Below are 15,216 nucleotides of genomic sequence, written 5' to 3'. Positions count from 1 at the left end.
TATTATCCAACTGAGGCACCTCGTGATGCACGTATTAGCTGTTACAAATATACACATGGAGCAAGAAATACAAACAGAAAATTAATTGCTAATAATCATCGACATGCAGAAGACTCTCTTCTATATTGCCCTAAACATTCGCGCACTTCAAGTGCACAGAAGATAATCCATTTCTATACATATTCCCACATTTTATATTTAGTTAACCAATGTTAAGAGGGCTTAACGTGGTCATTAGATTTATTCAGCCCTTTATAAGATACGTGTTCTTTTCATTCACAGGATTTTTACTCGGATACACGTTTATACTTGCGGAGAAAAAAGAGGCCTGGCTAGAAACCAATCGTAAATGTGTCAAATCAAGCGGCGTAGCGCAATTAAAGATGATATACATGTAGTTACTAGCTCTTACGCGGGGATATGCTGGCCAAGGTCTGGTTCCGATATGAGTTTTAGTGCCGGGGAGGTAGAGGAAAGACAGTTTTCCGGCTCCTTATGTATCAAGACTCGATCAACTACCGTAAATTTTCAGAAACAACGGAATGAACTTACACTCAACTGCAAAAGCCTAGGCCTCCACACTTTTTGTGACCTACCCGGGGCTGTTTTAATCCCTCCTGGCGGAACTTCGAACCAAAGTGTCAGACAGTAAACTGGCCGGCTTGTTCAAAAGAGGCCAAAACTATTCTGTTTCTCGTCAGCTAGCTTGGCAGGTCCTACTTGCTATAAATATTCAGCCCCCCCACAAAAAAAAACTCTTTTAAAGTTCACAGTACTGCTTCCGGGCTGGTTCCTTCAGCAGCACGCCCTACCTCCTTTGACTTCCCTGGTCTCCTAGTTTAATTTCGAATTAGGAAACACGGCTCTTCTATAGCTACCGGTCCCCCCGTTCCAACCTTTTGGGCGAAGCTACGCTTGGGGCATTTGGTGGTATGTGGGTTAGGATTTCTTAAATTTTATTTTCCTAATTATAATTGTACATACTTGTAGACCGTACGTATTTTTGTAGGTAGTTTTTGTTTAATTGCGGTATTGTAAGTGGGGGCAAAGCTTAGACATGGCTTGGCGTTGGGTTTTGGTGCATTCCGATCATTTCCTCACCTCACCTAGTGCTAACTAACTTGTCCCCCAATGCCATTCCCGCCCCCTTATGTACTCAACTCCTCTTCCCTCGCACGCAAAACATAGTAAAACAACAAATCAGTTGCAAGAACTTTCATACATGTAAAGAAAAAGAAGCAGCGTCTGTAGATCTATACTAGTAGAGCTAGAGGGCCTTCTACCAATTAGAACTAAATCCTAAGCTAGACCTTTATTGATAATGATCTGATCTCTATGTGAAGTAAGAAATCTAAGGTGTTATAATTATCCACCCTCCGTCTATGATTCGTTTCGGTATAAGCTCATGGACCAGCATCGATCAAGAGACACCAAATATCGCTCAAGGGTGGTAGGTAATACAAGTGGCCTAGTCTTACACCAACTCCATACTAGATGGTAACGGGAGATTCGGTGTTTGAATACCGGTGGGTGGAACATGTTGTAAGTAGGGATGTTATAAATAGGGTGGTCCAACTAAGACATTGTAATTTAATCATGACGTATCACTCGCATCATCATCGCATCTTAAAAAGCGATAGCGTCATCCCACTTCCTTCCCACATTGAACCTTTCGACCGATCAGAGAGAGTTTTTGGCTTTTGAAAGCACGTCTTAATTTTTAATAGCAGCACAAACAGATAAATTACCATCACAGTTCCCAACTAAAGCCCTATCCATACCAAATCCATACCCGTCCGTCCGTCCGTCCATATACCAACCTACCTAACCCGCCATTTTTTTGTTAAGAGATATGAAGAGAAAAAAAATAAGACGCCGCCATGATAAAGAGATAAAAATATTTATCGAAGGAAAGAGAGAGGGGGTTAGGAAACAGAAATGATAACCAAGCAAAAGAGCAGAAATACAAGATGCCACAGCCTAGTTCTACAACAACTAATCTGCATGAAACCCACAATCTCACAGCATCTCATCATCCTCATCCACCTCTATCTCCCCACCATCCTCTTCCTTTCTTCTCGCCACCCCGCCGAAACCGATACCGCCAAAGCCCCTCCCAGACACATCCCCGCCATCAACGGCTCCCACTGAACCGAGTTCCTCTCCGCCCATGACTCGCCCCTCGACATCTGTCTCCTCGCATAGCTCCATCACGCTTCTTCTGCTCAGTTTCCTGAACCCCATCGTGCGGACAATCCGTCCCCAAAAGGTCAGCGCGAAGCGCGCCGCCTTTTTCCTGAGCGCCTCTTCTCCAGCGGTGCCGGCGCGCTCCCACACGACTGCGGCAGACTCGATATCAAGCTCATTGAATAACCTACCGAGGGCAAGTGTACGTAGCCGCTTCATATTGTATATATTTGCCATGACTAGGAGGCCGGCGACGACGGAAAGGTTGGCGCAGTAGGGGGATGTAGCGATGGAGTCACTGTACAGGTAATACATGAACGCCCTCACAACCGAATATGCTTCTGGCAGATAAAGGCTTCCGCGATGGAACTCTCTCATACGGGCGTTGTACATTGTCGCAAAGTGAGGCCATCTGGCAAGGAGTATGAGCTTGTGGACCTTAATCGGGGGTCCCATGACCTGCTCCGGCGGCATGTCAGGGTCCTCGGATGATGGCATAGGGCTGTTACTGACGCTACTGCCCCAAATGCCGCTCATGTCCCATTCGTCGCCTTCTGCAGCCTCGTCCTTCATCGCACGGACAACGAAGTCTGCGCCAGTGTCCATTTCATGGTTGTCAAACACCCTGGCAAGGTCCCAGCCGAGCGTGCCATTACGAGGATTTTCGCCTTGCCGCTGTCCAATGTCGATGCCGATTCGGCTGAGATCAATAGGGAGAACATCCGAGAGGTACTCCTCGCCTTCGCCGAGACCAAAGTCTTCTTCGTGAGTGGGACACCCGAGAAGATAAGCCATTGTGCTGTTAGGTGAGATAGCGAGATAGTGCCATCTCCATTCTCCACCACCAAAGATATCGGGGCCGTCGGCCATCTTACGCCATGTCATTTCGTTGAGGTCCAGCGCACATAGGCCCGTCTCTGAGGGATCAATAGTGTTGGCTGAGGTTACAAAGTCCAACAGAGTGTTCCCACAAATGTGGTGGAAATGGGTTCCATGAGCTTCTGAGGGAATATCACGACCCCATAAAAACCTGACTGACGAGGTAGCAGCAGGAACAAACTGCTTCTTCGGCGGCGGGGAACTCCGTTGAGACAGATTGATAGGTCTTGGGGAATTTGGCCCATAAGGACGATGTGAACGAAGCACACGACTCTGGCCCACGGTTGGCTCATTACTGGCGCCTGCCTGTCGAGTCACATATCCCGTCTGCTTGGTATCTGTTCTCGCGAACGCAGGATGGTTCAGATCCAGTGAAATGAGTTCCCCCGTTCGATCCATCTCTTTCCCCATACCACCGAAAACCCACAACTTACCATCCCGGACCCAAGCCTGATGATCGAATCGGGCGATCCACTTCCAGCTCTTACTCCATGTCATAGATTTCAAGTCAAGGTAGCATATATCGTCTAGAACCTCTTGCGGATTGTATTCCGTGTCATCTTCTATGGCACTAGGATTATTATGAATGCCACCCAGAATGAACAGCTTATCCTCATGGAGCACAACCGCGTGGCGGGAGCGCCCGCTAGGAGGATGCCCCTCCACGACTGGTTGAGACCAAGTTGCTGTGGATATATCGAATATGTAGACATCAGAGAGAAACATTCGGTGTTCATTCTCGCCCCCGAAAATGACTAATTTATTATCGCGCCAGTAGGTAGTAGTATGCCCTAAATTATTTGACCCAAGCTTATTAGCAAGCCGAAACGGGTAAGTCAACTATTAGTAGCAACTAGGATGCGGCCCAGTTCCTAAACACATAAAACCACACAAATCGCCAGGGACAAAACTAACAACAAAAAAGAGGGAATGACGATGGGCAGGAAGAGACAAGACAGAAACCACCATACCCATTCTGACACTCGGGATGTCGCCATAATTATCAACCAACGTCCACGTGTAAGTATGCAGGTCCAACTTCAGCACGTGATTATACACTGTCCAACAAAGGAGAAAAGGTCAGCAAATAAATCTTCAAACCCACCCCTGCAAGGGGAACAACCTCATCGACCCAACCAACATTGTGAACCATACCTTCATCCGTATACTGATCGAAGCCTCCAAAGGCATAGATAGCCTCATCATCTCCACACACAGTGACCGAAGCATTGACCAGACAGGCCAGCCTAGCACCTACAATCCAGATCACCATCCGCATTAGCACCAAGCACTAGCAGCACTGTGAACGGTCCAACCACGCAAAACCCAGCAACCAGCAGCAACTCTAGCCTTCTTTTACGAAACATTCTCACAACACTACACTGCCCCCGCCGCCACCATTGACATCGAGAGAAATAAATCACCCGAAAACTTGCACAAACCTTCAGTCCTATACGCCACCGACCTATACGGTCCCCCAGCACCATTACTGGCCCCATCGTCGGCGCTGCCGCCGTCCACGAACCGCTTGCGTCCATGAAGGCTGTTGCTACTCTTCTGCATCGGAGGCGTAGAGAAGGATAGATTTGAGGAGTTTGCTCCGGCGGATGCAAAGATGCTGTTCATCGCTTGCTCTCGATTCTGCACAGGCGTGAAGGGTATGTTGGGCTGTAGAGACATGTATAAATGAGGCTTGTATTTTAATAAAAAAATTCTGCTACGGACAAAGATGAAGCAAGTATTTACGAGGGGTAACGATATAGTAATAACAAAGGGTAGTAGAATGCAATGCAGTAGTTGGTTTAGGGATTGAATGGATGAGGCTTAAAAAGTGCGCACAAAGAGTGACGGACCGAATAAGGAAGGGATGGGGGGGTGGGGAGGAAGGGATGCAAGAGAGGGACCTCGGGGAGGAGAGAGGGATTTCGGGGAGGGAAGAGGGAGGGGAGGCCGGTAACTCGGGAAGCCGGATGACAGATATTACTTTGAGGGGTGGGAGGCCGAACCTTCAGATATCGGAGGGGTGTGTGTGTGTGTGTGTGTGTGAGCGGCTGCGTCGGAGTCGGCGTCTGTGTGGGCGTGTGCTTGTGTGTGATGTGATGGGCTGATTACTGGACCCGGGTAAGGAAGGTTACTAAGAGCTAGGTAAGGTATATAAGCTACGGCCCGCTTTGTACCAGGAAGTATGAGCTCGTCCAGTCAGTCCAGTCAGTTAGCAGGTCGGTACAGCTAGATACAGAACATGTATCAGTACATGTAGGTATCGCAGAGTAGCAGAGCCTCAAAGTAACTCAGAGTTCGCAAAGATTTGGAAAGACGTGACGTGGGGGTACGGTGAGAGAGTGCTCAAGAGTGGGTCGTCCCAGCGCAGCGCGTGAGGAGGAAAGAGAGGAGACCGCAGACGGACCTGGATCATTTGCCTTATGTGGTGTGGCTTGTGTAAATGGTGTGATGTGGCTGTGGGAGGGATGGCTGCACAACCTTGTCGCTGATCTGCATCGCTTACTGGCGTATGTGGTGGGGCATTTTAAATGATGTGAGCCTTGCTGCAACGCGGGGTGCGGCTCCCCGCATTTTCTGTCATCATCATCACCACCATCACATCACCACCACTACCAGTGCTGGTATTAACAGCCGAGACGAGATTGCACTGATCCATAGGCCCTCCTAAGATGTTTGGCGAGAATTGCTCAGGTGTGCACATTCTGATGTGTCACCGACTGCGTGGTGCATAACTTAGTCCCAAGGTCGCTTTGTCTGGGGATGGATGGTGAATTCAGAAAACGGACGTGCACACGTTTCGAGTATCCCAAATAAGACGTCTATTTGTTGAAACTCCCCCCCCCCACCCCCAAATCCATCCCCCATCCCCAGAAACAAAACAGCTCGGAACCAAGCTCATGCACCACACAGTCACATCAAAATGTGATGCAAGCCTCTTCCCAGGATCGTGGGATAGCAGATCGCGATTTCAGATACCACAAGAAATCGGGCACCACTCGGGCCGATTTCCTATTCTGGCTGCTGAACTCGCTACAGGCAGATCCCACATTACGGACTGGCCACGAGCTCAGACCTCAGTATCATTTACTGTTACTTGTTTTCACTCAATTACATCGGACCGGCGTGACAAATGGGACTGGACAAGCAAGATGAGATTTGTAGCACAAAGCACAACAGGTTTGCCTCGTGAACTAGGTAAACCATCAACTCTCAGGGTCGAGAATTCAGGTTTCTTGAAATTCACGAACTTGGGGTACTTGAAGGGCTGTACAGTGTAAGTACACGCCCCATTCCTGCAGCAGCGCCCGAGGTTCGGAGTTTTCAACAACACATATCACTAGAATTGGTTCGAACCTATGACTCTAAGCCAAGTAGCAACAAATTTAGACCCCAAGCTTATAATTAGCAAATGGGCAAACGATAGACGAGCCGGATAACGATGATCGCCGGACAAGAGCTTAATTTACCCTTCTTTTAGCGAAAACCACTAGGGCGCTGGGTTGATGTATTTATATCCTTTTGGAATGGGGCGCGGCGAATTAGGAAACAAATGGCAGGGATTATGGACCCGTGCACGCCGCACCCGTTCCCTTATAGGGCTGAGAGGTTTGGTTACCATGATTGAAAACCACAAGTCCTAAACGACGACACACAAGAACACAAAAAAAATAACAGGCGGTTTCCGGTTTCCGGTCCCCAGGAAACAGTCACTGTCATGCAAAGCTGATAAAACATAAAGCAAGTACGGCAGGCCGGCTTGCTTTGTAACCCAAATGAATCTTTCGCGGAGTTGGGCGGGGGGCACAGCATTTGCAGCAGGCATTGACAACGCACGATAGATTTATGTAACGTTACCTTTACATAGGGCTGGTTTTGGATGTTTACAAAAATAAGGCAGGGAAACATCGGCGCAAAGTCGTGCACCATTTGGATCTTTCAAAGCCGAAATCTATATACAGATCGATGTTTGCCTTATGAGCATATCAACTCTAACTTTAGTAAAAATTTCCACTATTTTATTCCCACTCCGACTTACAAATCCAAAAAGTATAGGCATGTCCCCACCTGTCACAGCATGTATTTGTGAGAATTATAAGGCATCATCACGATCCTAACCAAATCACAGACCAGCAAAGCACTGCCAACAATATCATATCACCATTCTAATATTCTCAGTTTTCCCCTCATCTCCCATAACGGATATGAAATCCACGCGCGGGCCAGCGGAGGTGTTTATATTTAGTGATCTTACAGTACAGTATAGTGCGCGCAACTTGGGTTGAGCCTGAGTCGGCCCTATCGGTATACTGGAACTCGCCGCGGCGAGTTATTCTGAGGTGTAGGCAAGACACGTAACATATCCACAAACTTGCGTGAAAGCCTGATGTCTAGACTTCAGCTGTCCAGCATGATATATGATCTGCAAATATCTTTACATGATTCTCGCTATCAACCCCCGTAACAGCCAGACATACACCGGCACATAAGGGTCAATATCTTTGCCAGGGCCAATCAGAGCTCTTCGTGAAGAAGGCGATGCTCGCTGTTAGACTTGCGTTATAACCTCTAGGTCACGGTAAACATCCTATTCCGTCATCATCCACATACATTTTCATATCCAATAGAGTACCCGCGGTTACTCTACATGGCATTGCAGTCTCAACTGTCAAGTCAAACATAGCGTAGCTATGCCATGTGCGAATCCTCACAGGCGGCTGACCATGAGATAAAGTAGGGTCTGTGCCACAAAGCACAGATCGACCAAGCATTCAGCAAGGCAGTGGTTGTTGATACATATGACAGGTCTGAAGATCTATGTAGCAACCTTTTTTTTTTTTTGCGCTCAACCGAGTGATGGACTGTGATGCGGTGATAAAATATGATATATCGTGCTAAGAGTCATCATACACGGGTTACTTGAAGCAGGTAAAATAAATGTACATCCGATCGATCCTAGGAAATTATGTACTGAGAACGAAAGTGGAAAGGAGAAGAAGAAAAAAACATTGCCTCACGAAAAAAGGAGAGAGAAAATCAGTGCGCCCGCCCCAACCAGAGTTTACACGCCCTGCCCCCTAAAAAAAAAACCCCTCATGCCAGAAAACCAAGATCCGAGACAAAAGAGATATAGGAGCGAAAGAGAAAGTAAAAGGATATTTTTTAATCAAGAGATTATTATTGTAACAAATCGTCAATTATTGATTCCCATCCGTACATGAGATTACTCCTTAGATCATTGACTCTTCTCTCCGAAATCGCAACTCTTGCTTCCACGACCAGCGCATCCTCCCGGGAGTCCACAGCTAGGAATTGCTCTAACATGCCCGTAGCTATCTTTGCCGACGACTGGATGTCTGATAAGCTTGTTTTGGTGCTGCTGGTGGAGGTGTCTTGCTCTCTTTTAAAGGCACGGGATTTTATATCAGTATTATTATTTAACTGATTAGGCGTGACCAGAATAGACGAGAACTGACCGTGTTGTGGTTTGTATTTTGAGTATGATGGTGGCGGTTCACAAGGAAATTCTGACTCATCGGTGCTACTCCTTTGAGCTGATGGTTCGTAGGAGTAACTTGATGAGGTGGCCGTTGAGGAGGACGAAAGCGGATATGCCCCATATTCAGTCGCAGTTTCATACTCCGATGTATTTGTGGAGTATTCGTACAAAACGTCACCAGACGATGGTGAGTAGCAGGATGTAGTAACTGGCATGTGGTATTGTGATACGTCCATGTGATTTGCCGTTGCAGTCCCGGAGGATATCTCGACTGTTATGTTTACTGTTCTTTTGATTTGCAGTGGGGTTGTAGAGAAAAAATAACCAGCTGTTGGCGCGTACGAATGGAAATCATCGAAAGGAGAAGATGAGGCTGGTGATGCAGACGTTCTGGGGCCTACTGTAGCAGCAGCGGATGCCCGGCGAGCAGATGTGGGACGCGAAGAGCGTCGGCGAGGTGCTGATGATGAAGAATTGGAAGCTGATGGAGGCATTGCGAGAGGGAAAAAAGAAGATAGTAGTGGAAAAATGGATAGTTTGCTTTCCTGGCTGTATTTTAGTTGGGAGTGTGAAGGTAAAGTAAGAGGAGACGAGTATTGTCTTATATCGCGGGATTAGACTGTTAGTCAACGCTTGGACCAGCGCAGCGCATGCATCTGTGATCCACTTAGATTGCACCTCAGATAGCGATCCACTTTTAAGGCTGTTCGGGTCGGGTTCCCTGGGAGACTATGTATTCTTCCACTTAACCACTTAAACCCACTGGGACTCCAGAGACGTTGTGCGCAATGGTCGAATAAGCCTTGTAGGAGTACAATTCAAGTAGTAGGCGTATTCGTCGTCAAAAATTAGTCGGAATGTGGGTTTTGAAATATTTTTTTAGCAACGCAAATTTCTTCAAAGGGAAGTGATCTCCCGGGTGACAATTGTCACTGTCAGAGCGAGCGGGTAGACCGGGGGGGGGGGAGAGATGCAAAAATGTGAGGGGGAGGAACCCTGAGATCGGCCAATATGAACTTGATCTTGGGTTTCAGCTTTGCCTGGGGCACCGACTGACTGACTGACCCAGACGGTAGTGTACTCAGCGTAAATACAGAGATGGGGGCCGTAATGGGGTTTCTTATTCTCTTTTTCCCCGGAAGAAAACGGGATGGCATAACCACACATCCCCTATAGCTACCTATAGCTACATACATGTGTGTATGTAACAGAGCACATGTAGTGAGTGATGTCTGAGCAACGGGACGTTTTCTGTCCATCAACCAGCGATAATTATTAGTATGTATCGTTATTATGTCTCTGTGATGACGACGCGTGACTTGCCTTGAATACTAGGAAAGAGACATGGGGAGCATGTAAGTAAACAGTTAAGTGCTACTGTAGGTAATACCTGTTGTCCGTATCCATTAGTCTGGCAATGCTGACCACCCTATAATAGAGGAATGAAATTTGTATGGGAGCTCTATTATTTGATAAGAGAGATAACAAGATCTGTTAGTAAAGCCACAGAAGAATTTGGGGGGTCAGCATTTTTTGCCTGACGAAGGGATAGACAGAAAATAACGGATAGGTGAGGATCTGATCCCTGGAACTGCTTGCTGAGCCTCTTAAGCGATTCAGCCCGCCTTCCCTGCAGCCAATTGATGGTCTTGTTCCCGGATATTCAGCTGCGTGCCGCTCTCGTTTCGAGGGCGTGCAGTGAGGGGAACAGGGGCGTCACAGTCGGGGGGGCTCCAAGCTCAGATCCACAACACCCAAAATACATCCAGCGGAGGAGGGAGTAACTGTGACTATTACCGAAGGCTGCCGATCATCACACATACGAGAGACATATTGTGCTCAAGGGAGAGAGGAAAACAATTGAGAGTACTCTAGAACCGCAGAAATCAGGCCACCTTAGCTACAGGCTACACTCATCAGTTGTCGAAACTCCAAACACGTTGCCGTTACGTATCCAAATATATTTCTAAAGTGGGCATTCCTTCTTTCGAATTTGTAATTCTTGCCCTCTTCGCTAGCGTTTGAAGCCCTGTCAATATCACTTCTCCGCTGATCTATACCTATTTTCAAGTTGTACTGGGGGATCCTCATGACTCAAGCTTCATAGTTCCTTCTGATCCCTCGTGAACTTCAGTCCCAGTCGCCCTTTCCTCACAACTCCCCACGCATGTCCTGGTCACACTGGGGTGGGGTTTCTCAGTATGTCGGTCTCTGATAAGGCCGTGACATAACACTAAATGACTGCCAGCTGTCGATAACATCTAAATAAAGCAATGATCATCATTAATAGGGCACCTGGAACCCAAGGCTATCCTTTCCGGGAACCCTCGAAACCTCGCCTCTACTTTAACCCTTCATTTCGAATTTTTCCAGTCCCCCGAAACTTCTCGTAGCTGGAGATTGCAAACTCGTATTCTGTCGCAATCACAGCAGCGGGGCGACGGAACTTGAAAAATATAGTCCGCCTCAGACTCTTCTGGCTGGGGGGTACATACTGTGATGCCTGCCACTTGATAAGTTACATCGTACGTACCAGTAACTAAACAGTTTATGATTCTTGGGTCACCAGTGATCTAAATTCAGGGGTTTTCTGGTCCAATGCGGAGAAAGCAATTGGTCTCGCGCGGGAGTGTGCCCAGGATGTCGTCTCAGACTAGGTAGCCTGTGCCAACAATCGGTAACTACGCTATCGTTAAGCGATAAAATCGCCAAGTTTAACCTGCTCGACTCCCACTCCCTCGTCAATTCTCCTGTGGTGTGTGCGCGCACGGATCATACCAAGGTCATTGCTCTTCAGGCGATGCTGAAACTGTCGCACCCAATCACCTGATTCCCTACCGCGCAGTCAGAACTACTTTTCGACTTCACTCACACAGCCCGACGCTTTGTTCGTTGGAACCGAGGGTCGATTGATCTACGATGGTTGGGCCAGGGTTGGTGAGGTGAGGTGATGACCAAGGTAGGTACTCTGCTGTCTGTATAGTGTACCCTGCCTCACTCCTCTTACACCCATCCCCAGCTTGATGATACTGCGGGCTACCCCCCACGCTCCAATAGGTTGACGGGGGGGTTCACATCTACATATTAGTAGCCTCTATCGTAAAACTCTCAAGTGATCAGCACAAATTTCTAAATTTGAAACCAAATTTGGGGATTAGAAAGCAGGGAGGGAGAGGTGGGAATCTTTCAATAACCCCCCGTCGATAAATTGAGCAAGATTCAAACCCATATCGTATAGTGATAACGGCGACCCCAACTCGGGCACAGAAGGCTTACTGGCCCTACATCTGCTACTAAATGGCTCAGAATAAGCCTTTCATCTCTCTTGTGTCGATCTACTGTAGGCCCCCAACACACCCACACACACCCACACGTAACTATGTACGTGTCCATAGTCACGATCAACTTCCTCTTAATTGTAGTAACAACTCCTCTCCGAGGAAGCTGCGCGTCTCATTTTTTGCAGCCAAATCATAAGACATTTTCGAAATTAATCTTGTGATCTGAACCTCCTCGTCATACGAGAAATTATTCGTTCTCGGGATTTTTTTTGAAACAACAGAGTAGATGTGCAAAAGAGGCCCTTTTAGATCTATTACTGTGTGCTGGCCTGCCCGTGATTTGATAAGGGAAAAAAACCAAGAAGATAACGGACGGGAAGGGAGCGCCTGATCTTCGGTTCCCATATGGGTTGGGAAGATCATAAGAGCCAACTCTGTATTCAACGGATTTGATAATAACATAGCTAACCAACTCCCTTGATGGTCAGAAAGACATCATCCAATTGAGCCTCCAGATTGTGATAGGTAGTTTGCCATTTTTTCTTTTCTTTCTTTCTTTCTTTCTTTACTTTTTTCTTTCTTTCTTTTTTTTTTTTTTTTTTTTTTTTGCAACTGCCGCATAGCTACATACTGTAACATACATAGCTAGCCATCGCCGCCACCGGCGGGAGAAAATATTCAAATTCCAAACGGTCTATGTACCTGCTGATATTGTGACGTCGAGATAATGGATTTCCTGTTGGAAACAGGGGTATGTTATAAAAACAACTCGAGGGCGCTTGAGGACTCTGTCAAAGCGGTCTGATCATGGTGACCAGTACCTTCCCCCCCTTCTCTTCTAGCAATCAAGCTGCTACATTCCCCCGAGAAAATTATTAGTTTTGAGAGAGGATAGGAAAAATCATTGTTGAGCCCATCTGGAAGAGGAAGAAAATAAAAAAATTTGAGGATGCGTGCGGATGAACCTGGCCGAATTACCAGAGGTGTCGTAGTGAATTCCCCGCGCGCGTGCTCGGTCCGCCAGCTAGAGAAGCCTAAGACAAGCTGTGTTCTGCGATGGGATGGGCGCGGATTCCCGGCGTCCTGCATCAAGCTCGCTCACTAAACTCCCTTTTCCTCAAGCTCCCACACGCGCCAACCTTGGTAGAGTAGGCATGTAAATAGTACCTACAGAGGATATAGGTATATCTTCCTCTGCTTTTCGTGCTTGTGGCCAGCTGCCAGCATGCACATGTGTGTTGTGGCAGTTGGTTGCTCTTATGGTGACATTTCTTCAGGGTCCAGGGTTAGGTATTCCCTTAAAGAGGAAAAACCTTATTCCGCTTCCAGCTAGGTAAAAATCCATTTCCTATTCCTGTCGTCCCACACAATCATCCAAACAACTACTGGAATATGGCATCATATACTGCTACACGGAAACTCTACACCCTCATTGTTCCTGTAGATAGCCAGCGCGTCTTATTAGGATACAAGAAGCGTGGGTTTGGAGAAGGGAAATGTAGGTTTGTGATTTCCAGCCCCCCTTTTTTTTCGATCTAGAAGTGTTTCCAATCGCACTACTTCTTGTCGTACAGTCTTTTTTATTTGTTTTTATCTCCCCTGACATCTGCTGATGTAATTTTTCTAGATAACGGTTTCGGTGGGAAGGTAGAACCTGGCGAAACTATCGCCGAAGGGGCAATCCGCGAGCTTGAGGTTTGAAACTCTCTAACAAGCGGGGAGCTGTATTTAACTGGATCTTTTTTTGTGGATAATTAGGAAGAGGCCTGTATCAAGGCCAAGAATCTACCCTATCATGGCATCCTGTTCCTAGAATCTACCGCAGATTCTAAAGCTCCGATCCTAGAGATACATGTTTTCACTGCAACTGAATGGACTGGTGAGCCAATGGAGTGAGAATCTGCATGCGTCTCTGCAATTTCATTTGATCGAAAGCTCTGACAAAAGTGAAAAAATGTAGGACCGAAGAGATGCGCCCAGTGTGGTTTGCACCACCCTCAACCACTCACGACTCGTCCGATTCTCCTGCGATCCCGTTCAAGAATATGTGGGAAGAATCTCGTGAATGGCTCCCCCTGATTCTTGCGTTCTATTTCCCGACCCCAAGAAGGGGAAAAATTCAGTTTGCGCATCATGTAACTTTTAAGGGTGGTCCCAATCCTGAGACTGGGTTAGAGGATATCTGGCATGGAATTGATCGTAAGTTTGTTAAATGGCTTGAGAGTGGCCGCAAAGATGATGAAGGTTTCCCAGGGGACCTGGAGGATTGGACAGAAGAGGTCAGGGAGCAGTGGATTGAAAAGAGGATGATGGCTTTTGAGAATAAAATGTAGCTCCTGTTCCTTGGTTGCTGTCTGGTCATGGGATTGAAAATTTAGCTCATAGGCGTGCGAATGAAAAGTAAAGCTTGATGCTTAAGCGTTGTAAAAAAACCATGACACCAGTTCTGGGCTAGAGGCTGAGACAAGTTTTGCGATTACTGAAATTTTTTACAGTAGAGTTCCCCGCTGGTCTGATAGGATTTGGGGTCCACGCACGGGCTTATTACAAATCTCGGTTCCTATGCCCTATAGGACACCCAGAAAACCTCGTGAGTGCCTACTCCTATTGTCTAACAGGGGCCATCCCCGCGATTTATGTATGCGCGAACGAACGACCGATCACTTGCCATCTCAAGCGCAGTGCAGCTCATGTATGTATGTATTCGTGTCTTCTGAGCTCTCTGCTGGCGTCTGAGAGTTGCCAGGGGTCATATGAGACAACTTTGAGTTTGTTCAAGGGGTGTAGTATGCAGCGTCACAATACATCACTCGATAGCCTTTTTGAGCATATTTCGGAGCACATTTCGGAGCTTGGCTTTCGAATGCAAGCCTTTGATAAATAACTAGACTTGAGGTGTTCGATTCTATCGCAGTAATCAGTTATAACTTGTAAGTGCATACACAGCGTCATAGACCTTACTACAGCCATTCAGGCGCTGTTCGATAACTTCACTTCACACCTATATTCTCAGCACACCTGGCCTAGACTGCGAACTATGGCCATAGTATGTAAACTCCTATACATTTGTTGTAGTCGACCATGAAGGGATTTGTAGACAATTTCCGAAATCTGGGCCAATTTCGGAGCAGGGAGAATGCGGAAAAGGGTGTTAATAAGTAAGACCGCGATAAAGAGATACCTACATCTTCGTATGGGTATGATATCTGAATGGTTTAAATGTCATACACCATATGCATTGAAACTAAAATTTATTTCAGTAGACTGGATTAGTAACCTGACATTATAAAATATTAGTCTTGTGGAAGCGACACATGTTTCAAGTTGGGTTTATAGTAAGTTCATTGTGGGCAAGTGTGCCATAGAATA

At 46.9% G+C, this 15,216-nt stretch overlaps 4 protein-coding genes across 4 annotated transcripts; 2 read left to right on the top strand and 2 right to left on the bottom strand.

Annotated features, from left to right (window-relative positions):
• Nucleotides 1–2,019: 2,019 nt before the first annotated feature.
• Nucleotides 2,020–5,482, bottom strand: H6S33_003457 (uncharacterized protein; the record flags this gene model as incomplete). The annotated part of the gene is made up of 6 exons (XM_044834801.1): nucleotides 2,020–3,857; nucleotides 4,038–4,124; nucleotides 4,222–4,320; nucleotides 4,509–4,734; nucleotides 5,073–5,135; nucleotides 5,474–5,482. The coding sequence occupies 6 exons, from the start codon at nucleotides 5,480–5,482 to the stop codon at nucleotides 2,020–2,022; spliced, it is 2,322 nt and encodes a 773-aa protein (XP_044691818.1).
• Nucleotides 5,483–5,966: 484 nt separating this feature from the next.
• H6S33_003456 (uncharacterized protein) lies at nucleotides 5,967–7,860 on the top strand (the record flags this gene model as incomplete). The annotated part of the gene is made up of 7 exons (XM_044834800.1): nucleotides 5,967–6,343; nucleotides 6,613–6,675; nucleotides 6,909–6,914; nucleotides 6,964–7,122; nucleotides 7,196–7,332; nucleotides 7,640–7,645; nucleotides 7,805–7,860. 7 exons carry the CDS (start codon nucleotides 5,967–5,969, stop codon nucleotides 7,858–7,860), a joined length of 804 nt encoding a protein of 267 aa, XP_044691817.1.
• Nucleotides 7,861–8,244: 384 nt separating this feature from the next.
• On the bottom strand, nucleotides 8,245–9,060 carry H6S33_003455 (uncharacterized protein; the record flags this gene model as incomplete). Its single annotated transcript, XM_044834799.1, has 3 exons — nucleotides 8,245–8,372; nucleotides 8,417–8,467; nucleotides 8,544–9,060. 3 exons carry the CDS (start codon nucleotides 9,058–9,060, stop codon nucleotides 8,245–8,247), a joined length of 696 nt encoding a protein of 231 aa, XP_044691816.1.
• A 4,179-nt stretch (nucleotides 9,061–13,239) lies between these two features.
• On the top strand, nucleotides 13,240–14,180 carry H6S33_003454 (uncharacterized protein; the record flags this gene model as incomplete). Its single annotated transcript, XM_044834798.1, has 5 exons — nucleotides 13,240–13,345; nucleotides 13,475–13,542; nucleotides 13,606–13,739; nucleotides 13,808–14,046; nucleotides 14,101–14,180. 5 exons carry the CDS (start codon nucleotides 13,240–13,242, stop codon nucleotides 14,178–14,180), a joined length of 627 nt encoding a protein of 208 aa, XP_044691815.1.
• Nucleotides 14,181–15,216: the final 1,036 nt, after the last annotated feature.

This window comes from Morchella sextelata, assembly GCF_020137385.1.
Source record: "Morchella sextelata strain SCLS chromosome Unknown scls_15, whole genome shotgun sequence".
Lineage (NCBI taxonomy): Eukaryota > Fungi > Ascomycota > Pezizomycetes > Pezizales > Morchellaceae > Morchella > Morchella sextelata.
This window is presented reverse-complemented; position numbering and strand designations above follow the sequence as displayed.